Consider the following 26,853-nt stretch of genomic DNA (forward strand, 5'->3'; position numbering starts at 1 on the left):
TGAAAAAAGTCCGGCACTTACGCGCTAAGCAACCGTTTACCATGCATACATTCTTTTCGATCTTTCGACTTTCCATCTTTGCTTTTCGATCTTTCGACTTTCTCTCAAGTCACTTTCGATGCAGTGACCCAGACCCATCATAATAATCTAAACGTTACTCCACCGAAATTTTAATTGAATGTAATATTCCTCAGCCAAAGGTTGATAAATCCATTATTTAAAAGAAACTATAGAGAATATATTTTTGAAAAATGTGTAGGTACTAGGGTTTCTGATTTTTCGGACTTTTTCAATTCCCGGGACACGGGACGGAGCTCGGGATCCCGGGACGCATGTAAAATAAACATTTTTTTTTCAATTTAATATATTTTTATACAATACATAATACATCTATTAACTGGAAAAAATGTAATTATAAAAGTAAACTTATTTAAAGTAGCTTCTTAAGAATACTAAAATATATGTAAATGAGAATCTGAAAGCCTATTTCTAGATTTGGTAAAAAATTTCCAGCAATGAAAAAAACTATTTCAGTTTCGGTCGAAGTTGGTTTTATTGTTAAAAGGGACGAAACATTTTTTTTTGAATTATGGGCTTTTTCTGCTGTCAGCATGTATATTTTAATTTATTTTTTAAAGTCGAGGTCATTTTTATTTACGTTATTTTGTATATTTGTCTTTGATAACTTATCCTTATTTAATTCTTCATAATAGTTTCACGGTAGGATACACATTCGCTTTTATTACATCACTTAAAGCATGTTTTGTTCGGTATAAAATTAGAATTATTTAAAATTTGTGTTAAAAAAATCAGTGTCAGACTTGCTCTTTCTTCGATTTTAATTTTCAATTCTCGAAATAATTCATCATTAAGGTCAAGTCCTTCGGTATTGAGATTTTCCAAAAATAGAATTACAAGAAACGATTTTGGCCAACTGCACAAAACCATTATAATATGGTCATAAAACTTCCACGTTCGGGGAAAACAACAAACCTTAGAATATTTTACAATTCTTTGTGTATTAGATTTATTATTTCCCTTCATGCAGACGTGAAAATGTTGTATATTTTCAAGATTTTTTTAAATCCAATTCTCGGGATTCGAGAAAAATTCCTGGGACACAGGACAGCAAAAATTCCGTGAATTCCCGGGAATGTCTGTCCCGGGTCAGAAACCCTAGTAGGTACATACATACGTAATTTTATTTGTAAATTTTACGTTTCAGAAAAAAAAAAGTGTGCTTGCGGCGCATGAACATCAAATATATCATTTTTTTATCTTGTTTCTATTTTTTTCGTACATTGTACATTCTGAAAAAAATTATAAAAGCACATTTTTTATATAGGAGGCACACAATTTTTTTGCAAAGCGTCCCGTTTTGAGTCTTGGGACATATGGTAATCCTATGAAAGTCTTTGGATCACCAGAAGCAAAATAAATATCTCTAAGGTTATAGGATTGTTACCCAGGATTATTAAGGTGAATAAAAAAAATTATTATTTATGCAATCTTATAATTCTCTTATGTACAAATACATTTTCAATTCCCCAATATGTGGTTGTGCATACAATACAAAAAAATACTTAATGTCTTTCAATCACGATAATATTTTATTTTAAATAAAATCTCTAAAACTAGGTTCAATAAGTGTTCTTGAAATTGTATTCATGAAGGAAATATCCGTAAATTATACATTGTTTTGAATGCCGAGAATAAATCAAATATTAGGGGGACCGAAAAGTAATCAAAATTATTCGCCGAGCTCTTTCGCAGTCAGTTTGTGTCAAAACACGTTCCAGTAAACAATTAAGTTTTACTATTATGCTGAAGTTATTGTTGTAAATTTATTGTCTGTTCAAAAAAAATTCTACCTGAGGAAGGATATCGAGACCAATAATAGAGGAAGGGCACTTACGTCATTTTATGCTGTTTATGTTAGACCAAGTAATGAAGGCAAATGAAGCAGTAAAAAAAATCACATATACTTAAGGGGATATTCTGAAACTAAACAAGTGTCATCGGTGGTATACACAATTTAAAAATGGGAATAGGGACATCAAGGAGATCACACGAAAAGAAGAACTCAAAAATTAGATGATGATATCCTGACATCAATGGTGAAATCAGATCCACGTCAAACGATCGATAAATTATCGTTGAAATTGGCTGTCCGTGGTCTATAGTTTAGGATCATCTCCGTCGCATAGGAAAATGACAGACAATTTTTGAATATTTTTTTTGATTACTTTTCGGTCCCCCTAATACCTTATCAAAGACTGCCATGGATTTTGTCAATGAGCTCAAATATTTCATATATAAAATCTATGCAATTTGTAAATAGTCAAATAGGACGAGTGAAAAATGTGAACCAAAACATGGTTCGCCAAATTTTTTCTACTTTTCAATCTCCTTCAGTCATCAATGACGTGCTTAACAGTCTTTGAGAATATATATATATATATATATTATCAATAAGCATTAAAAAGATTCAAATACAAAATTAGTTGATTCGGTAAGTAGATTTAACAAAATTCCAAGAAATTCTTAAAGAAACCTAAAACAATTAACATACAAAATAAATTTACAACTAGTATTAAATACCTGTCGTTACTTAACATATTTAAATCAATGTGTAATATAAAATGAAATTTTATAGCTAAATAAACCTTGTAAAAACTATGGAAAACCTCTCTACAAAATGATTCAATATACAGCTAGAAAAATGTTAGAAAAAAATTTATACTGACAATTTGTTTGCAGTTAAAAATCAATTACGAAAAGAGTGTTGAACCGCTCGTGTTTGACCACTGAAATATTGATGTATTTTAAGCATTTATAAAGTATGGGATGCAAAAAATAATGAAGATCAAACATATTTTCACTATATTGAAGCTGTATCGAGATTCATGAAAATGGATGAGAAGAACTCATTCTTGTCAGTCATTCTATTCGACTAAGATGATGTCTTATAGATTATTAAATAGATACAGATCTACTATTTCATGTCTCAGTAAAATGGTAAACGCAAGAAATAAACATTTACCTTTCCCAAACGCGTCACAGGTGACGTTTATAATGGCACTATTGCCAATAACTCATGATATGTAATGGTAGATACCTCAACGACTGTTTGGAATTTAAATTTTATTAAACCCTTAATAATTAAAGTCTTTATGAGAGAGTCTTTTGAATATTCTATTGGGTTATTGATTAATTGATGAGTGGTGTCCAATATTATAGACATAATTCAGAACTTTCATTTAATTTCATTTAATTTAATTTAATTTAATTTAATTTCATTTAATTTAATTTCATTTAATTTAATTTAATTTAATTTAATTTAATTTAATTTAATTTAATTTAATTTCATTTCATTTCATTTCAATTCATTTCATTTCATTTCAAGACCAAATAATAGAAACATGCATTGCGTACAAAATTATACAATTAAAATAATTGTTCAAAAATAAAACTTAAAAATAATTTAAAATGTCTGTGGAAACACTCATGTTTGTGTAATATTTGTAATAAAACCACACAGCATGAATCACCAATACACAAACCAAAGAGAAAAGTGTAAAACTTTTACGCAGGTAAGAGATCAAAGTCATCCGACACATTCACTTGAGGTACATGGCCTTGGTCGACCAATGGTGATGATTTATAATCACACAGACCGAGCTCCTGCAGTCTCCAACTCCAACTCATACTCTGTGCTGCATATAGAGATTGTGCTTCTATGTGATGCCTCTTCACCATAGACTCCTGAAATATACATAAAAATAAATTTTAACATTTCTTCAATTTTATTTTAATCAAATATTGCAAAAGCATTACTTTGATTTTCTCCCATTTATCATCCACGTCTTGTAACCAAGATAAAAACAATCGACCATTGTAACGCGAACGTTGGGCATTCCTTTCTTTCTCTTCTTGTTCAGGTGTTAACATATTATAAACCTCCTTATCCCGTAAAACGGAACATACTGAAAAAGGCAGTGACTGAAAAAAATACAAAAGATTAATAACAATTTAACACTTAAACACACATCTGCTCAAGATATAATAAATTTCAGATTCTCTTAAATAGATGACTGTTACTGTACGCAAATATACACAAATGACATTGATCAAAGGTCATTTGCATTTGACGTTGGCAATTATGCACATAAATTCAATGAAAATGTGTACACATCCCAAACCGTTTAAACATATAAAATCGGTAAAAACAAAACAAACCTGATTTGCCAATGCTCTAGCTGCTCTACCATGAACCCTCAAAATTTCTTGTTCAACGGCCAAAACCAACTTTTCTTTTTCTACCAAATGCTGTACTCTTAAATAATGTCTGTAAATAAAATACTTGAATTGAAATTAAAATTTTTAAAGCTATAAAATTGATATGGTATTCAAATACCTATCATTTTCTTGGTGTATAAATTCTTCTCTCATTTGTGAAGGTAACGTTTGTGGTGGTTTCAGCACAGGTTGTTGTTTGGCATTACTTTTTAGCACATATGTACACCGATTCATTAAATAATCTTTGAAACCTTGCGGTGGTTTGGGTTGTACAGGAAAAAGACTTTTTTGTCGACGTTCAATCTGAAATAAACGATTCACAAAATTTAAATTATTTAATATAATACTCTTGTTAAAACTAATTGCTTATTTTCAAATGTTATTATACTTCATTCCAATGGATTAATTTAAGTTCACACACCTGCTTTTTGACATTTATATGCATTTGATATGAATTCGATTGTGGATTGATGTGACTAGCATGAGAATCTTGTGAACTTGTAGAAGACTGTGAAGAATCGGCACTTGATGAATGGTGACTGTGGCTCTCTTTTGAGGATTTTATTTTCCTTTTACGAGGATGAAAATCTACAGATGGCACTTGAAAAACTCCATCCCAAATAATTTGAGAATTGCCAGAAGATTGAGAGCTACCGGATCCTTGTGAACTTCCACTGCCCGATGCCCCACTACCACTTGCAGAAGAATTTTCATTATCACCACCCTAAAAGATATTTTCAAACGAGTTTGTTTTTTTTTTTTTTTTAACTATGTAAATCTAGCACTGGCGAATAGTAAAATATTCAAAATGAACTAAAATTATAAAAAAATCTTACCTGATTTGAATGGTGTGATGATTTTAACGAAGATCCACCACTTGAACCACATGCGGAAGATACGTGTGGCGAATTTCTACCTCTATCTTTATCTTTCTCATTTCCATCAGCATTTCTATGCGATCTTAAAACACGCTGTCCCGATAAACCACTTTTTTCATCTGTGGAAGTATTACTTTGACGCTTATCTTCTTTACTATTTTCAGAATTAGAATCACTTCCTTCTGAATTACTAGAGGCGTTTTCTGTAGCCGTATTTGTAGTTTGCAAAATATACGGAAGAGTTGAGTTTCCACCCCTATTTTTCGTGCTACCTCTTTGTGTAGACCCACCTTCACCTTCTTGTTGATTTCCGGAACCACCTCCACCTCCTACTCCCCCAGGTATAACAATTTTTAAAGGTGGTACTTTGGGCCCCGGCGTATCTACAGTTTTTTCTTCACCTTCCGCATCATCTTTCGATTGATTGAATGATGGCGTTTTAGGACTAGCACTAGGACTTTTTTTATCAGATGCTTTGGCATTTTGTGAAACCGTTAAATTTGTCGTTTGCGATTTTCCCTGATTACTTGATCCGACTTTGTTAGACTGTGATGCATTTTGTCCACTTCCAGTGCCTCCTTTAGAATTATTAGAATTTTTACCGTGATTAGTTTGACCATGTACTCCAGATTTGTTTTGACCATGGCTGTTTCCCCCAACTTTATTTCCAGCGCCATGAGAAACAGTCCCACCCTTATTTAAAGGAGCAACACCAGTCTTACTTGCAGGACCAGGAGGTTTACAGCCGGCAGCAAGATTATTTCTGAAAATAAAAAAAAAAACATAGTTAAAAAAAAAGGTACTCAATACATAAAAAAGTAAAACTCATTTTTGCGTGACTTCAATCATCTACATATACTGTGATTAATAATTTGAGTAAATAAAATTTTTATATTGTATTATCATTACCTTCCTACAGAAACCCGAGACTGTGTTGCTTTTGTCGATTCTTTGCTAGTATCTGAATCTTTCCTCTTCTTCCGTTTTGAGCCCTCATCTTCAACACAATCAGCTTCAGCAGACTCAGATGCATCCAAAAATGCCCTCTTATTGCCTTGATTTGGAGATGCATTGGTCTCTTCGTGGGTCGATGTCACAACTGCAACATTTAAGGATCCAGAAATTTCTTCTAGAACGGAAACTCAAATCAAAATAAATAACATTGTCAGAGAAAAAAATAAACCACAAAAATATTATACCTTCATTTTTGGAAATATTGGAATTGTTTAATAACTTTTCTATATTAGTGGATGTGTCTTTGAAATCATTCTTTTCCTCGGTTGATTTGCTAGTAGAATCCATTATGGCTGAACTGCAGCCACTGGATGATGATGAATTTTCTCCTGTACTGCTTTTCTTAGAATCATCTCTCGATTTCGAAGTATGTGAATTTCGTGAAGAATTTTCTATAACATTAATAAATAAACTCTCAAAAAAAAGCATACACAACCAATGAATACTTTTCATGATAAAGTTACAGTTGCTAAAAATACATAATTAATATATTGATCTTGAAGTCCCTTGATATATGTATATGAATTTGTAAATGCGTGAAACTGATTCAGCCAAACAATAAACGATCAACGCGTCATATCAATAACTATGAATAAGATTATCTCGAATTAATTTTGGTTATTGTATCATAGTATATTTGCAAAACGACAATTTGGAATAAATATATTTCTATAGATAATCAATAGATTTTTCAACAATGGCTGCAAAATCAATACATATTCATCACTTGACATAGGAGTATGTACGTTCATATGAGATGAGATCAAAATTAATTTTTCTTATAATTATGGAACATTCTATCCTAACATATCCCATTTAAAAGTATAGCATGCGTTTCATATTAAGTTTGATTTTTTTTTTTTATTGCAAACGTATTGTCAGTTTGATCGATAATGAAACTTGGTAAATCGCATTTTTTTTTTTGCTTAAAATTGTGGTTTAAAGATAAATTAACCGCTATCTCATTTATAAATATGTACATAAAAATAAGTACTTCTAAAAAAATTAAGCGATAAGTGAAGTCAAGATTATTGTATTATATATAAATAAATAAAAACGTATGAAAAAAACGATTTTTTTACATACTCCTTTGTAAGTGGGAGAGGAAAATTGATAACCCTATAAAGTACTTTGCTGTACGTACATACATACATACATACAGACATACAAATGAGTGAGGTCATTGCTGTGTTTGATTACTAAATCGTTATCGTAAGCTATGGATATTTGTGAATAATACAAGTGAAATCATTATTGTGAATGATTTTCACCACATCAAACCGACAGCATTGCCCGTAGATAGGGATGGGACAAATTAAATTTAATAATTTTGTTCGACTATTTTGCAAGATTATTTGAACCATTTTTGTCCATCGGCTGTGCCGCCTCTCCTAAGTATTTTAAATAAATAAATTTTGGAAAACGTTCGTCATTTTACTGCGCATATTGATCCAAGCCGAAACATTCTATTATAGTTAGTCATTTCGAATTATTCATCCGTACGTGTCATGGTGTCATCGTCCGAAACAGTTCAGTTAATTTTTCACAAATAATAAAATAGTTTCACCTAATCTTGCATGTTTTAGCGTCATTTTTCCGAATTGGTGTAATTTAAATGATAAACAATAAACATTTAACAACAAAAGGAACCATACCCATATAGGTATGTGAATAAATTTCATCTTCAGAAGAAAAAATAAAAAAAAAATTAGGAAATGTCAAACAATATAGGATAGCTCAACTTTACGTTGTACTTCAAATTATAAACATATAAAGAGAATTAAAATAATAAATTATAGCAAATTGTGGTATAGAGTAGCAACATTCAAATTTCAACATAATGAAAGAAGCCTTCCACAAAAATGAAACATATAGCAACATATTTTTGAATGTACGTTGTATGATATATTAGTAGGAAACTGCCTTCGATATGTTGACATGCGATCTCAGCTAAGTAGAGTACACACACAGAAGCAACGAATGTCGACGTTCAAGTTTTTGTCTTTCTACTTTCCACGAGTACGTTCAAATCATAATGTAATACCGTCTTCTTCCTATGGCGACATAAGATTCACGTAGATATTAAACCTCCTTCGACATGGTGGCACTCGTTGCCTCTGTGGGTACGAGATGTAAGAAAGGCACAATGGGAAACTCTTCAAATCAGCCCAATCAGCCCAAACGCTTTCAAATCAGTTTCCAATGACAAAGACAAACATGCAGAAAAATCACATCGTTACACACATTAAAATTGACATCTCATTTAATCAAAAACCTAACTTTTAACACTCCTCGAGTGTTTCTCTAAGTGCGCTCGGCGGCCCATCGGTGACCGGTATGTGTTTTCTCGGTGGGCTGTTAGAGAATTTTATTAGTAAATATCTATTGCTATCACAATTAAATCAAATTTTATAATTCAGTTTAAAATATATTATATATGTATATATATATATATTATATATGTATATATATATATACAATATATTTTACATTACACTATGTATATAACGTCCATTAACATAAATCGGTCTATTTTGACATATATAACATTTCAAAATGTCACATTGTATATGAAAATACATAGATTGTTGGTATAAAATACAGCAGGATACATTTTTGATTACTGCCGTAAAGTAAAACCTAGCTTATATGCAAAACAAAGACTATAGAAAAGTCAACTCAAACAAAATATGGCAATACGTAATTTTGGATGATGGCTGATATCCATATACAGATGTAATTTTGTCTAATGAACCAATTTGTACAGGAAGGTATTGGAGATATGGGTTTATTAAAAATTATTCAAGTGAGTTGATTCCATCAGACAAAACTACATTTACATGTATACATTAAAGCCACAAGTTAAACTGGGATCATCTGTGTGGGTTTTTCATTTGTTCAAATGACGTTAAAAAAATAAACAATTAAATTTGAATTGGAAACTGCTGCATTAGAGGAAAGCTGTAAAGCGAAGCCCTATTGTATCTAAATGAGTAATTTATAAAAAAGAATTATTTGTAAACTTATATTAAATTGAGTGGTTAATATTATTTTAGCAAGTGAATACAAACAAAAATTAGAATTGTTAAATTCAAGTCAGAAATGCAAAACGGTTTTCAATTGAACCAAAGCGAACCGCTGAATTGCGGCAATTTACACTAAGCTATTCGAAAATTATTCATTGAATCAAACCAAACAAAAATTGATAAGATACCACAATCGTTTTTACGATTTTAATCTATTAAACAGTATAGGGAAATTGTAACATTAAATATTACATATAGAAATAAAATTATTTGGTGTTCTAAATTAAAACCAAATTTAATATTTTTTTGTTTGCATCTCTGATAAAAAAACATTTATTTACCTACTAATAATAAAAAAATATATAATTAATTTGTTATAACGAAGCAAAACATGCTTTGCCTATAAGCTATTATACACTTAGATTATTGCAAATATAAATCAATGATAAATGCAGATTATGATATGGATTTGTTTGTTGTAGAAATAACGCGGTTTTAAAATCATCAACATCACAAAAACGACAAAATAAAGAGACTTCTACACATACATATATGCAGCAATGTGCTGTTGTAAGCCGGTGCTTGAATTTTTTTTATAGATTTATTGACCTGTTTGCTATTAACGATTCAATTTGTATTGACTAATTTCAGCTGAGCAACAAAACAGTTGGTTGAATCACTCTTAATTAGTTATACAGGATTAATAAATTTCGAAAGAAATTCGTCAATAGCGAATTTCTTTTTACATTTTAACTTATAAATAAACAATTGAAATGGCAAGAAAACTTTTAAGAATACCCAGTTCCAGAAAAATAATGAAATAATTTAAAAATGGCTTTAGACAATGCATTAAAGATTGTAAGCCCATTTTAATTGGCGTCCATTTTGAATAACCATTTGTCGTGCCATTTATTCTATACATGTTTTATATGTGTAAAAATTGACATTTTCCTCGAAATTAAGGTGACCATTTTTTAGAAATCCAAAAAAAAAACCAAAACATTTTTTCTAAAAACACATTTCTAAATACTTTAATAGTTTAAAACGAAGATTAAAGAATCATAAACGTACAATAATGAAAAAATGAATTCATTTTTTTTTAATGCCTTATCTACACAAAATTATATAAAGTGATTATTAAACATTTTAAGGTTTCAACATTGAATTTTGTTTTATCACTGGACTATATATTGTACATCAAAATAAAAAAAATGCGTCAGCTGGTGCATTTGTTTCTGATAAACGGAAACATGTGTATAATTAGATAATTTTTTATACACAAGAAATCACTTTCACTGAAGAATTTGTATATTTATCCATCCATTTAAGAAAAAAATTTGATTACATAAAAAAATGTACTGGTTTCATTTCACGGCTTGCCAGAACAGACATCCGAAAAAAAAAAACCAGCACTATCCTGAAAAAATCAGTACGTACAGTCACCTAAATTTAGGCCATAAATACAAGATTATAACAATATATGTGTTTGTATGGGAAAATCTTTATTCAATAAAATATCATTATTAAAAAAAAAAAAATAATATTTGTACTATACATGACTAAAAAACAAGCACTATCCTGGTAAATCAGTACGAACAGTCACAAATGATAAATACAACATTATAACAATATATGTATTCGTTTGGATTTAATATAGAATATAATCATTATTATAAAAAAAACCAGTACGATTGGTCACCTTATTCGAAACGAACTATGAACGTTTCATAACACGTTGAAAAGTTTTCAATGTCGGTTCTACAATAATAATGTATTTTCACGAAAAAATAAACAGTAAAAAGATACATTTTTTTTTTTTTTTAGGGGGGGGTTAAATTAATACCAGCACACCCCTGCATATATGCATATAGAGATAAAAAAAAACTGCACTGATCACATAAATAAAAATTATACACACATATATATATTATATTATATTAACACAAGAGTATGTAATGTTAAACAAACCGGCACGCGTGCCGTCAACTCTCGATCGCTGCATTGGATTACAATTCGCACGGCACGTGAGCGTACATCATACGTGTGTGTGTGTGTGTGTTGTATACAACAAAGAGCGTGGTCTTGTCTATGATTCATTCAAATCGAATGACGAAGATCGTAAATTTGGCTTCTTTTGTTTTATATATATTAGATTTTTTTTTTTTTTTTTTTTTCAATTAAACTTTACACGGGGAAACGAGGCCGGATTTGAAATTGTTATGACACAGATGATCGCGTGTCGTCGGGATGCGACGAGGCACGACGAGGGCGCGCGGGGCGAGGCGAGGCGGGCCGAAGCGACGAGCGGTGCGGGGTGAAGGGGGGGGGGGGGGTCGTCGTGCGAGTGGCGGGGCACGACGATGATGACAGTGGGGCGATTCGGGGTCCCCGCGGTCGGGGGGCGCAGGCTCGATCCAGAGTTGCTGCCGATGCGCGCCTGTCGTGTCTCACCTCATTTCGGCGGAGGCGGGCGGCGGGCCGCGCCGCACCCGACTGCCGCGCGCAACATGGCGCCGCCGCCGCAATCAGCTGACAACCGGCACACACAGACGCGCGCACGCACACGAACGCACGCCCCACAAGCAAACACTCACACGCCCGCCATTTCTGATCGTTCGTTGGGTGCCATTGCACGCCGACGTTTCCAAAGCGCCGCCGAAAACCCCTCGATAATATTTGAGGTTATACACAGAAACACACACACATATATATATATATATTAGATATATAACACCAGGCGGGTTTGTCCGCCGACACTCCATAGAATGGCACGATGCACGAAAAACCGTGCAAGAAATGACGAAAAATACAAACATAAAAATTTATTGGTTATATACAGTACCTACTCAAAAACACTTGCGATACGTGTTTTTGTTCTAATCATCACTTCGTTGTTTGTAACTACTTGATCCTCTGCATATTGGTAACAAAACGTAATTGTTTTAAACTATGTATATTATCAATTCTTTGAGTAGGGACTGTATATGAACGCGCAACCGAACGCTCCGCGTACACACTTACACACGGCCGTTAAATTAATGGTCTCTGGGTGAACAGGGCCGGTCCGAGAGGGTCGACCGCCCGTGTGCTAATGTCTTTGCACCGCCCCCACCCCACCCCACCCCCACCCCCCTCCTACCTGCTTAAAAATATGACAAAAAAATAGAATTTTACGACAAATTCGAGTTATCTGAATTATATAGTACTGGTGTTTTACACAGTATTCGTTTCGCTCATTATTCGTGTAATATAAACCGCTTAAACATGACCAATCTAGTAGTAAACATTTCATTTCATTTATTTGAATAGTTTTGTTTTATTTAAATTTATTTGAATGTATTCATTTGTTTTTTATTAAACAAAACAAACATACTTTCGAAATTATACATATATTAGACTAATCATAGAGTTGAAAATTTCGGTAATTGGACTACTCGTCACATTGGGGTGGTCGCAAAGACAATTTTTGCCATGAAAATCGCGAATACACAATATTTAGCACTCAAGTTCTCGTTACTATGATAGTTATCGTTAGTATGATGGACTTTTCGGCTGCCAGATGTTCCGTTATAGAGATTTTAGTGACTTTGTGACCAGTAATCACCGAACCGAAAATTTCATTGGGTGTATAATAAATAACTACTACCTACCTACATATAAACAATATAAAATACAAAAAATAATTTATTATTCAAATTAATTTTCAGAAGATAGACACGCTAACTGCTCATGGTACTATTTTCCAAGAAAAAATATTAATAATAAACAATATATATATACGGGTTTTTTCTTGATTTTACCACCCAGCCCTTCAATATAAACATACATTGATCCTTAGATACAAAATCTCTTTCGAAATTATATATTAACCTAGTAATTTTACTCGGCTACACTCGATATTTGTAATATAAACCGCTTAAACATGGCTGATCTAATATTAAACATTAATTTATTTATCTTTTGAATTTATTCGAATCGAAAAAAATATATATTTCACGACAGCCAACCAGAAATAAATTACACAAGAATGGTTTTTTTAATATATAAGGGAATCGGAACTGAAAAAGGAATCCGAAAACGGAACTGAAACAAGAATCGGAAACCAAAACTGAAAATGGAATCGAGAACCGGAACTGAAAAAAGAATCCAGAACCGAAACTGAAAAGAGAAATCCGGAATCGGAATTAAAATCAGAACCGGAAATCGGAACTCGAATGGGAATCAAAAATCGAAACTGAAATCAGAATAGAAAATCGGAACTGAAATCAGAACCCGAAATCGAAACTGAAATGGAAATCGGAATCGAAAATTGGCTCGCCACATACCCACACACATACATCCCTTCCGGTCTCGTATATATTACTATATTATAAATGTATATTTATATAATATAGATTTATAAATATAATCAAAAGGCGAAAAAAATGAAAAAAACAACGATACAAGAGTGAAAAATTAAAGTAAAATACTAGAGACTTTTTCAGTATTATTTTAGATGCACTCTTTGAGATAACTTATAAAATATCATGTGAGCCAAACAAAAAACAAGCAAACAATTTTCGGGTTCGGCTTTTTAATCCTCGCCATAATGGGGTTTTTGTCCATATGAACAGTCCGGCTCTGGAAGTGACAATACACAAGTGGTACACAACCAGTGATTATTGTTACATCGAACAATATAGTGAATTCGGGGGGGACACTCCCTTCGAAGTTAAGTTATTTGGGAAAAACCAAAGTTGGTTTCATCGATTTACCGGTTACTTTAAAAACGTCGAAAACCAGTTACTGTTGTTTGCCGGTTAATTAGACAGATATTCGAAAATTACCACATTCATCACATTGTCAAAAATATATTTGAAACTGTAGTACATTTAACAAAAATGGGAAAAAAATTAAATTTGATACGTTTGAATCGGAATCGGATTGTGGAAAAATGCCAGTCATATTTTTTTCCAACTCCACAGCTGTGGTAAATGTGTACAATACATCACGGGTTCCAAACCTATGGATCCCGATCCCAAATATAGGTACAATAAAAATGTAAAATGTATTGAGATTGCGGGTCAATACATTTAAAAAGGGGTCGCCAGCCGAAAAAGGTTGGAATCCTATACAATACGCCCACCCCTCTATTTAAGTGATGGATGCGTTCCAAAACAAAAATTCGGCTCTATGTAACCAACCGGCCGTAAGAAATACATACATACATATGTATGTATAAGAAAATAAATTTTAAAATATAATTAAAAACATGAGGGCTGATTCTAGGTATTTATGTAGTTTTTTGAGAAACTAATCTCGCGCATTATAGGAAGACTAACTATATTTTCAAAACGAAAAAAAAAAATTTCGAAAAACTATTTATTATTTAACTAGTGATCCGAGGCACAAGAATTTTTGCTCAGTTTGTAGCGGCACGCAAAACACGTCCGCCCGCGCGCACGCTTCGCGCCCCTCTGTCATTGGCGGCTGTCTATCTCGCTCGCTCTGCCGATTCATGTCTCCACGATTTGCGAAACGCGTTCTTATTTCGAATATGAATAAAAAGTATAACATCGTATCCATCACAAACGAACGAATATATGATAAAAATTCGTGAAAGAATAAAAGATTCGATTTTTATTCACAAAAAATTTTCGGCATCGTATTTTGTGATTTAATCAAGACTTCGAATATTAGTCAAGCATATAGGAAAAAAGTGACAATTTTTTGCCCAACGTAAAAATTGCAATGCTTGGCTGCAATTATTAACATAATTTTTGTATAGATTTCAAATTTACATAATTTTCCTAATTTGTCAGTGCAAAATTTCTGAGTAACACGTTAACAACAGTGCGACTCGTGGTAAAATTTGCATGGTAGCGAAACAATTTACAAAAAAAATTATAAAAATGCATTTTTTGAAATCGTAATATGTTGTAATAAACTACACATCTACAACAGTTATAATTATATTTGAAAGTGGCAAAAGTCTACTTTTCTTGGGCTTCACTCAGTATTTGTAATATAAACAGCTTAAACATGGCGAATCTAATAGTAAATATTCATTTGTTTTTTTATTAAATTTATTTGAAACGAAAAAAATATATATCGAATGGTCATAGTTTTGTTTACGAAGTTCCCCCCGGGCCTTCGCCCCCGGCGCCACATCGTAATTGAAACTTTGACTTGTTTTCGAAGTTCCCAACCAACAATACTTAAAAAGTCTCTTTCGAAATTATATATTAGATACTATAATATTTTACGTTTAATGATATTTAAAAATACTAGTGGCCTGTAAGATTTATTGAATTAAAAGAAGTGATAACGATTTGTGAATGAAGTCAAAACTGTTTTTGGAACTGAAAATTGGACTTCCGACGCTTTCAAATATGGAGCTCATGTGCAAAGAAGCTTATAAATTATGTAACTGTCCCTCTTTGAGTAGAAAAATAGTTTTTAGGGCAAGCTTTTTTTATCAACACTGAGCACTGAGGTAATAAATTGATAAATAAATGATGCGACCGATATTGAACGATGTAGAATCCATGTACACAGAAGTTTCATAAATTTTAACGATGATGCTGTTTACAAATTAACTAATTTTGAAATTAATTTTTGATATAATGCTTCAAAACTCGTATATTTTTACGACACGAATTGTAGGTATTTATATTAATATTTGAAATATATGTACATATACAATACATACAAAAAAAATATCTGTGAATTAATTTTTCAAACCATTTGACATTCAATTGAATTAACCGTTCAAAATTGGCGACACTCTTTAAAAGCGTAGGTTTATTTAAAACAATATTTGTCTAAATATAATAAACGTATTAGACAGTTTTAAAATAATCTAAAACACATCATCGCCTTTGAACTGAATTTAAATTAATACTCCACTGATAACTGATTTTTTTTCTTCAATAAGCTTATGAATTTCAATAAATACACATGCTTTATACAAATACATAGTGTATTAAGATAAATCATATTTACACATAGTATGTACGTATATTATTGTATAATAGAAACTCAATACAAAAATTCCACATCTTCACTACATTGCCCATTTAATGAAGATGTTTGAGTCATATTCTCTATAGATATAAAAATAATAATCTATGAATGTATGTAGATACACATGTCTCCCATACGTACAGACACGGGATTCAATTTAGGACTACTAAATTTAATTGTCAACCGGTAATTGAACAGGTTTTAGAATAGGCGAAGCTTTTTGAAAATTTTTCTTCCAAATTCTATTCACCTAAGTAAAACTGAATATCAACCCCAGAAAGCTGATCTCACACTAAAAAATAATTCTAAATATCAAAATAACAAATATAAATTTAGAACGTTGAGAATAGTAATTCCAAAGAATGGCACTGCACCTTTGTTTAAAATATAAAAAAAACTACCTACTTCTATTGTTTTATTTAAATATTTTTTTGCTTTTATTTGTTTTTTTCTAGTTTGTTTAATTTTGCCCGTTTCCTCTTATTATTATTGTTTTTCTCGTTTTTTAATTTGGTCAGTTATTTAATTTTTTTTTTTTTTTTGTATATAATCAGTGATAAGCCCCTTAGGTCCCTCAGCTCTGTTACTTTTCTAAGTATAAAATAAATAAATATGTTGCGATTTACTGTAATGCAAAAAAAATAACAACAGCAATAAAAAACCATTCAAGATAAAAGTTTTTGACTCACAATGCTAATATAAATATTTGCAATATTAAAACAGCCAAATTATCAGTAACTTAAAAACCAACATATTATACATTATGTATGCAACCTCAAGTAAAAAGTCTAATGAGATAAAATGTTAAACAGTGTTCGTAATAATGTCTCAACTATACACACAAGATTTCTAATATTGGCACGTTATAATGATTCAGATTAGTCAAGGACTATTGAGTAATAATTGTGTTTAAAAAAAAACGATGAATAGATTAAATAAACCAAATCTAACTTTTTAATTTGAATTCAAATATTTGAAACATTAAAGAACACACGTATGTACATTGAATAAGTTTTTCTAAATTGGTCATAAAATTTTTTAATACCTTACCTCAAACCTATTTAAATATCACATATACATATAATTAAATGCTTAGTCATTACATCGTCATCAAACACTACACACACTATTTATGTATTCATGTACTACTATTACAGATGAAACCACAAGAATTAAATAACTTACCAACACAAAAATACATACATATATGATTAGTAAACCACAATAACTTACTCAAGTGTTTAGAAACCCTTATACTGCCAGCTACTATATTTTTTTTATAGTTTACTAAATACAAAGAAAAATAGAACAAAAACTCTTAATTAAAAATGATTAAACTACTATATACCAAACAAAACTTTGTCAAAAATTTACGTTAAAAATACAAAAGTAGATTAAAAAATTTATAAACATGTGATTTTTATATTTTTGAAAAAAAAGAAAGAATATGAGTCATAAAAACTGTATATCGCTTTCATTATATTGAACTGCATTAAAGAAAAATATATAATATTGCGAATCTGCCTCACGGTCAATACTTGAGAAATTACGAATATAACAAAAAAATATACAGTATTGATCAAAATTCGAAAAGGTTCGCTTAGCTCGATAGGCTGATAAATGATGAATCGCTGGCAATAAAAAGGTTAAATAATGTTAAAAATTACAATTGTAAAACTATAACATACATAGATAAACTAAGCATTTCACTTGAGTGTGAAACAATTTAAAAAAAAAATACAAAATAAATATTAAAAATAAATCTCGTGTTTTAAAATAACATACCTTTCAAAGTAGCTAAGTATTCATAGGCAGGGTTGTTAGCAACATCAAAAGGCATTTTTCCCTTTTTGTTTTTTAAATAAGGGTCAGCGCCAAAATCAATTAAAAATTTCACTAGTTTTAAATGCCCGTTATTTGCAGCATCATGTAATGGAGTATCGTCGTCCAAGCCACGAGCATTAACGTTAGCACCCGCTTGAATTAATATTACTGCAATATTATGCCACCCATGACTACAAGCCTCGTGAAGAGGTGTCCAACCTGCAGAAAACATATTTATTTTTGTAAAATTACACGTCACCTCCACATGTCTCCAGTCGAAGCCAATTAAAATTAAAATTTTCTCTCATGAGGAAATTTAGCACAGTGGCATTAAACACTTGCAATCACATACAAACATACATACATATTATACGACCAGTGCATTGCAGGCAACTTAATTAAAATTGGCTTACGTACAAATTACACAACAAATTGCGTCAACCAATATGGTATATATATATGGGTGGGTTATTCTTCATTTTATTAAATTAAGAAACTTGCCCTTTGATGTTACTAATTCAGTCGAATATCGAAAATCTATCCACCGACATAAACAATCATAGATAAATAAATAAATAAAAATAGCAATACAAGATTCATTACAAACAAAACTTAACGATAAAGCTTACTATAATAACCTAATAATAAGTATGCTCTAAGATTAATTTATGAAAACAAAATAAAACTAATGGATAATAAAACATGAGATTTTCGATTTTCTACTAGACAAAATGAACGGTGTGCAGTTTGCTCATATCGACATACTAATGGTAAATATTTGTATGTCGATACAATTATGTGCATCGTTCATTTATTATACAATCAAATTTAATGGTAAAAAAATTGGATTTATTGCATGAACAATGTGTTGTGTAAAGTACAATAGACAAATATGTGTACATACATATGTGTAAAACTGTAAATATCAAGAATTATACATACACATATGTATGTAATTAAATACATACATTCAGATTAATTTTCACAAAACGCTTAAAAAAATCAGTTCAATACACAAAAGATAAAAATGATATAAAAAAAGTTGTATCATATTATAAGCATGTATCATATTATAAGCATATAAGGTCTTTCATTTGACAAAGTCTCGATCTAGAAGAGCGATTGTGTATACCGGCAGAAACATTGTTTAGCCAGCGGTAAACGGACTATTTCGCACACCTCACTAAAATCTCGATCACAGAATACGAATACGAGAATTCGATTGTCAGACATTCCGTGTTTGCGATTTTGGTGGCCGTGGCCATAATTGTCTTGTGCGATATCGCCATGTGCGCAATAGTCCGTTTACCGCTGGCAAAGCGATGTTTCTGCCAGCATAAAATTTACACGCAATTGTTTCCAATACATACACATACTATTAATAGACAAGACTCTGTGAACTAAAAGATCTGCGTATGTATAAAGAAAAAAATTAAATACCTTTGATTGTTAACTAATTGAAATCGTGCAGTCGCTGGAGCAATTTTATGATTATGTGATACATAATAAAAATTAATTATTAGTTACACAAATTCAACAAAATATGTACTAATGATATAAAATATTGAAAATAATATTTCAACATTTTACCAAGCAAACAATAAACGCATAGTTGTTACATTGTTATATTATTTATATTAATAATAAGATGTACAATGTATGTTTATATTAAATAACCTAAAATTTAAAGTTTTTTTTATATTTCGAATGAATGATTAATCGCAGATGTCAATATTAATTTTTAGTATTTACATAATTATTAATTCAATATTATATTTGCTATACATTGCCGAAATTTTCAAAAACTCTATTTTTCTAAAAAAAAATTGAATCACATTAATTTTGACACAAAATTTGTACTGCCATCTGTGTTTCTTCATTAAAATATAAATCGGATATTATTTACTAAACCATAAACTGAACCACTTCAAATAAAATTGAAGTAGGATTAATTTTAAAATATATATATTTGGTTAAAACAAATTATTAATCATGTCAAATTAGCACAACGTTTTTTTCACATAAAAACAGTCTTAAACTGAATGTAAAATGATACAATCTTTTTTCCTAAAATACAAATTCAACAATACAGTACATACATATATTCTAAGTAATAAAATATATGTATGTGTGTATAAAATAAATTAGTAAAAATAGACGCATATCAAATTAAATGTTAGTTACAAACTAAACTCTTGGGTATATAGATCAGCAGTTCTCAAAATGACCTATTTTCGAAGGTCTACATATTTTTTCACTTATAATATTTATTAAATCAAAATATCTAGAAAAACTTCCTTGCAAAAGTTTTAGCAACCTTTTGTAATTATTTTAATTAATAAACTAGTAAAGCTCTCAAAAATGATTTGTACAATCCAGAAGTAATGTTGATTTTTGGATATATGTATAATAGAAAAAATATGCAAAAAGAACCATGATTCCTTCGAAAATATCGGGGCTGTGGAGTCGGCGTATTGTTTCAATCCTTATCCTTTTCTCATTATTGACATTGGAGAAGAAACTAAGTGTTAAAACCTGAAATCCTAATAATGCTAATAGAAAATGCGTTTGAGCAAGTCCAACAGGTTGAAGTTGAAAATAGTGACAATTTCCAGACTACTACTATTTAAACATTTGATGTAAAAAAAATTCCCAAGTATACATATATTAAAGAACTAAACTATTCACAAATAAAAATTACGAAATCTTAAAATATATACTTTTTAATGCTTTACATCAACTTTTATTTACAGCTCACTGGGTGACCGTCACTGCACCGTATGTTAAAAAATCGAAAATGTTCTTTTACCATGCATACATATAAAAAACGGTTAGTATATACATATATCAGTGGCGTGCGGTAAAACTATCTCTCCCCCGTCGTACATCCTCACTTAATTTGCGCGAGCAGGATACCACAGGAACAAGAGAAACCGGCTTTTCCACCCGTATCCAGCGCGCGCACATTAAACAAGGCTGTATGACAAAACAAAAAGACAGATAATTTCACCGCATGCCACTCATATATATTATATATACATAGTACCGTTTACCATGCACTCTTTTTTTTGATCTTTCGACTTGAAAACTTTCGATTTTCGATCTTTGCCTTCCGATATTTGCTTTTTCGATCTTTTGACTTTCGGTGCCGTAAGGTAGACCCACAGCTCACTATATGTATATGTGCCACTCTATATTATAAGCCAGAGTTATTCAAGAATAATCCCATTCGTCACATTGGTTGGTAAAATTATGTAACAACATAAAAAAATTTATTTCAATTTTTAAAATCAAAGTCGGGTATTTTTAACGATTCCACAGCCCTGGAAAATATCGTCAAAAAAATTAAATACTTTGCATCTCTTCACAAAATAATGTGATTCAAAAACCTGTCGACTATTCTTAGACTACAGATTGAGAACTGCCGATGAAGAGTTGCAATTAACTATTTTAAATCGTAAAATAAATTATTTAAATTAACAAATTCAGATTTAATTTGTAGTATGTATTACAAATACTATTCATGCGCTTGATTGTGAAAAGAAATGTGTAAAAAATACAATAATACCTGCAAAGTCGGCAACATTCGGATTCATTCCCTGGCCAATTAACTTTTTAACTTGTTCGTGATCGCCCTTGATGGCCGCAACATGAAGACCCGTCTCACCTCTTTCATTACGATCTCGAGTTTTTGGAACGGTATGAGTAACCCCACTGGTTCCTGAAAAAATTATATTCACATTTTAATTCAATAATCAAACACTTACAAAAAATACACCTTTATGTAGACAATGAACTTGAAAATCATACAGTACTAAGGCATCTATTTTACCATTTTTTCAATCAACCCTAATAGTTACAATATAATGTGTATAATCTCAAGTATACTGGTATGGAAGATACATGCATGAATTTATTTAATTTTTAATAAAATAGAAGCATGCAGACGAATAATGCTAGCAAAATATTTACAACCTCTAATTCAAACTTTGAATCATCATAAAACTACCGGTAATAAAAATGAAAATACTGTTTTGTCTTTTTATTTTGATTATTTAAGATTACCTGTGATGCCACAATGGTCTAAAATGCATAGACAATAATGGAATAAATACAGAATAGTATACGAAATAGAATAGTGATTGAAAATGTAGATTTATGTAATTTAACTAAACATATGTGACTTGATATTCAACAACAGGTTTACCCAGTTCGTTATTACTTTTTTTTTGTTGAAAACAGACACCAGAACTCGCATCTTGTTAGACTTTTTCATTCCAATACTTCTGGTACAATGTCAAACATATGCTGCGTAATATTTTCCATATGTTTTAATTATCAATCAAAATTTTATAAACAGATTCAACAATTTCTTAAACTACGAAAGTGCGTAGAATCCATTCTAATTTATTCTGCCAAAAAAAAATGCATGTCCTAATCTATCAAAAACATTCAAAGTCAAAGAAACCACTGACTATATAGACAGATATTAATGTTCTCCACAACATAAGTTTTATTTTTTTTTATATATTTCGTTTTGGAGACAATGTGCCAAGCAATTTTGGAAAATTTTAAAATAAATTTTTAATTTACGGAACTGAAATAATTGAATGCCAATCATGCGCAATGAATTAGTATTAAAATGTATATATTATATACTAAATCAAGGTGCTTATGATTTTTATGACTTAAATAAAGATTTTTTTATAAAATACAATTATGTAAATTATCAGTCTAAGAAGTTGAAAATGGATGCTGATCTCGAATATGAATTTTTGTCAAGCTCGGCTATCACAAATGATACTCAAGGAACAGAATTTGTTTGTAATATACATTACTCATAATATTCATAAAAAACATAATGTCATTGAACATTTTTACACGACATCGTTGCTCACGAATTATTCAGATTAATCGAGAGATTTTCACAAGACATATGTTCTGCAGAAGTTCTGTAAACTATCTGAAAATTCTTGAAAGTGTCAGACAATAAAAAATAACTGAAAACACTATGAATGAAATAAGAGTCTTTTTAACCAAGCAACTAATCACTTGTTCTAGAGGATCATAGAATAAATGAATTCTGAGCGATGCGCTCGAAAGTGCATAAATCAGATAGTGGTATAAATGCGAGGCACAATTCCATTGTTTGTGTGGTTGATGGCATTTGTCAACATCGATGGGTTAGGGATGAGATTATTGGCCAGTGTTGCTTACGGACATTCACAGTCCACTGGAATAAATGATTCTATTATACATGAATTGACTTCCAAATGAAGTGACACGAATTGAATTCAAGAAATAGTATATGTACATATCTTGAAGTTTATATTTTTTCGACTACTATCACTGTTTTCAAATAATAAGAAATTCAAATACAATTTTGTGAAAAACAAAAATTAACTTCCAAAATCGTTAATTAAAGCTAAAGGTACCTTGAAAAAATAGCATCAACTAAGAGTTATATTAAAGCTGCAAGATACTGAAGATCGCTTACTTTTGTGAAGATTTCAAAACTTTTAATTTCAATATGGAAATTGGAAAAAACACTACATATGTACATAAATTGTACAGTATTTTTCATTTAAATGGTAAAAAATACGTTTGTTTATATACAGTAACTGTCAATAAAAGCCTCATAAAATGGACAAAAGCAGGTATAATATATTTTTACAAGGTTTTTTCGAACTCCAAATATTTATTGGATTGAAATAGATTGAAAACTGACTTTGAGAACAGATTAACTTGGCCAAAAAATTTAAAAAGTTCAACTGGATCAAACTGGAAGCTTATAATATTCTAAGATAATACTAAACTTAACTTATTTGGGTCGGATAAGATCCCCTACGAGTATATTCAGTCGACTGTCAAAATCCTTCAGGTCAGATGATTTGGGGATGTTTATCATATCATGGGGTGGGGCAACTATCGAGTATTTTATCGCCATAATTTCGGGTGAAGGAATTTATCGCGCAAAACAGCATATCGTCCTTAGAATGGCCAGATTTCCCATAAAGAACCTATGAGCTATAATGAGAGCTAGAATCCAATAAGAAATACTTCCTTCAAAATTCAAATTGATAAGCATGTCACAAAAAGTGTGGTATAAAGCAATTTCAGAAGATTATTCAAAACATTGGTCTAAAATTTAAATACACAAAAAATAAATAAAGCATCGCAATACAAAGAAATGTTGATTTTTCAAGCTGGAGACCTTTCATTGGCCGCTACTGTATTAGTCGGAAACCAATTTATACGGACAATTTTTTTAAATTGGTAATGTGTGTGCATACGTTCCTTAATTTATATAAATATTCAGTTTTTGAAATTCAGTTATACAGAATGGTCCACAGAATGGTAATCGGCCAATCTCACGCTTTGGTGATGTCCCCAACCTGCCCGTTCACCTGACCTTTCCATGTGAGATTTTATCTGCGGGGCTATCTTCAATATTTAAAATAAACAAATTTACAATATTTAAACGAAAAAATGATGCAAGTACTGTTTTACTTATTAGACTAGCCGTGTATGTACATATATCAAAAAATCTACATCATAATAATTTATTTTATGAATATTCACAAACAGTGACCAGTATACTTTTATATCCTTTTTGTTCATCCATTAACTGATAAATTTTAATTAATAAATATACGCTTGGTTATATTTTGTATACAATAATGTTTTTGTTATTTAATTCAGTATTTGAATCAACAATTAACTTATTCACTTTTTAGCAGATATGAGGAAGAAATACTACAACAATTTTCTTTAACCTTTTGGAGGACGAGATTACTTTATCAGCTAATTTAATATAACTCATCAGCTAATTGCGTTATCAGCTAATTTTATATACACATGTACTCATTAGTAAGTAACCTGCTTGTGAGTCGAGTGAATTATTTTGGTTATTTGGTAAGAATAATTAATTACAAAATTAAGTCATCCAGATCGATGGCTCATCAAAAAATGTTCATAATGACGAAGCTCTTTTTTTAATAAATAATTTATCGAATTGGGTTAAATGATATGTTATTATTATATCTTTAACTTCAATTGTAATGATTTTTTGAAAAATCCTTCACTATACAGAAGAAATATATGCGATTGAATTGAACCATTTTGTTTGAAAGCCCTCGTTAAAATATTTCCTCAGTGATGTGAATAAATATTTGCCTTTATTGTATTGCTTATAAGCACATTACACTGATTGTTGGCATATATTGACATCAACAGGATTGTATGTTTATTTGACCCAAGAGATACATGACGTACTTGGATACAAATTAAGTTTTTGGATCAACCGAAACTATATTAGAATATTGTAACTTCATATTTATTTGAAAACCAAACTTCATTAGTTACAATCGTCGCCTTTCCTGCATAAAGAGGGATCTCTTTCCCTTTCATAGAGGTGGAACACGTCCTTAACCCTTTGAATGCCGATCAACGCCGATCGGAGTTTTTCCAACAAGTCCATAAGCCTAAAAAACGCCAATAGGCGTTGTATTTTGAGTATGTACACAGTAAACAAGAATACTACTCACTAAGCCTTTCTAGGCAGCATTGAAAAAAAAAATGCATTGAACATGGATTGTGTAATCCATGTCATTTATTTATCAACGATTATAAAGACTGGTTTATACTGGAATTTCTGAATATATAACCATAGCAGCATTTCCCAATGGAAATCCCTAGCTGCCGAGAATTTTAGATTGTGAGTATTACATTTTAACAACAATGAAGAAGATGGAACTAGTTTTGGACAAATACAATCATTAATAGACTTCTTTTGCTTATTTTATATTGTTGCATGATATAATACAGAGTCTAAACACATCTTTATAAAACTCTAAATCATCGGCGGTAGCTATCTAGGGTTTTTTTTTTGGATTAGCCACCAATTTTATCCTCTTTCTATTGGATTTCAAAATAATTCTAGTTGGAAATGTTGGCGAAATTTTCAGCACGGCAGGCTTTCAACAGAAAAGACGTCAGCACTTAAAGGGTTAAATAGGGATATAAACATGATTAAAATAATTACGCAAAAATGAATGTTTTCATTCAAAGAACTATGCATATTGCAGACTTAAAGCCGAATTGGAGAAGTTTCCATATGTCTGTTAGGTCAATTTGAAAGCCTTTAAGGCACCATATGTTACGAATTCTAAAAACAAACCATTGAAATACAAATATATCAATACATTAGTAATAAGTAATTCAAACCAGCTTATACAGTGAAAGATAACACTATTGAATGTTTATGTATAAGCACACATGTATTGTGTATATATATATATATATATATATATATATATATATATATATATATATATATATATATATATATATATATATATAATCGTCTAGCGATATTCAAATTACGGTTTTAAATTTCAAATTTTGATTGTAATCCGAAGCCATGGTGACGTGGATCGAAGGTTGGAGCTGGCACTGTCGCAATCCACAGCATCTGGAACTTTGTGTTCTGTCAATTTTGGCATGCAGAGGTATGTTTTGAGTGGCGAAGGGTGTGAGGTTGGTAGGAATGTGAACGAAGAACAGCTGGCAGCCCTGAAACGGAAGGGGGTTAATTTGAGCGCGCGTGGTTGACAGGAGCTTACCCTGATGCAAGGATTGAGAGGTGAGCTGCATGACGAGAGCCATTTGTTGCCGCTCCGACATAGGGGTGGTGGTAATACGGGGCACCTGGTGTGCCCCAGCGGTGGAACCGCGCGGCCGTGAGGACGGCATCGCGCCGCATGCCAGCGCCCGGCGCCCACCCTCACTGCACCACTGCACACACA

At 31.1% G+C, this 26,853-nt stretch overlaps 1 protein-coding gene across 8 annotated transcripts; it reads right to left on the reverse strand.

Moving 5' to 3' along the window:
- Positions 1–3,358: 3,358 nt before the first annotated feature.
- LOC143922980 (uncharacterized) lies at positions 3,359–26,853 on the reverse strand. 8 transcript variants are annotated; one of them, XM_077446442.1, is made up of 11 exons: positions 26,671–26,853; positions 21,615–21,767; positions 18,008–18,265; positions 6,377–6,583; positions 6,087–6,306; positions 5,136–5,940; positions 4,721–5,023; positions 4,418–4,602; positions 4,240–4,348; positions 3,838–4,002; positions 3,359–3,765 (listed from the first exon to the last, which is right to left on the reverse strand). In XM_077446442.1, exons 1-11 carry the CDS (start codon positions 26,798–26,800, stop codon positions 3,586–3,588), a joined length of 2,715 nt encoding a protein of 904 aa, XP_077302568.1. In that variant the 5' UTR covers positions 26,801–26,853; the 3' UTR covers positions 3,359–3,585. The 8 variants fall into 8 exon arrangements, with proteins under 8 accessions (XP_077302568.1, XP_077302571.1, XP_077302572.1 ...); XM_077446444.1 differs by having other exon boundaries at positions 3,364–3,765; positions 6,087–6,276; XM_077446445.1 differs by lacking the exon at positions 18,008–18,265.

The sequence above is a fragment of the Arctopsyche grandis genome, chromosome 2, assembly GCF_051622035.1.
Source record: "Arctopsyche grandis isolate Sample6627 chromosome 2, ASM5162203v2, whole genome shotgun sequence".
In the NCBI taxonomy this organism is placed as follows: domain Eukaryota; kingdom Metazoa; phylum Arthropoda; class Insecta; order Trichoptera; family Hydropsychidae; genus Arctopsyche; species Arctopsyche grandis.

What these genes read in the sequence shown, in the direction of transcription:
- LOC143922980 (XM_077446442.1), bottom strand. Translation starts at nt 26,800, where the DNA reads ATGCCGTCCTCACGGCCGCGCGGTTCCACCGCTGGGGCACACCAGGTG. An exon ending in CTCTCAATCCTTGCATCAGG is followed by an intron (nt 21,768 to 26,670) that starts GTAAGCTCCTGT and finishes TAATTTTTTCAG; the next exon opens with GAACCAGTGGGGTTACTCAT. An exon ending in ATAAATGGGAGAAAATCAAA is followed by an intron (nt 3,766 to 3,837) that starts GTAATGCTTTTG and finishes TGTATATTTCAG; the next exon opens with GAGTCTATGGTGAAGAGGCA.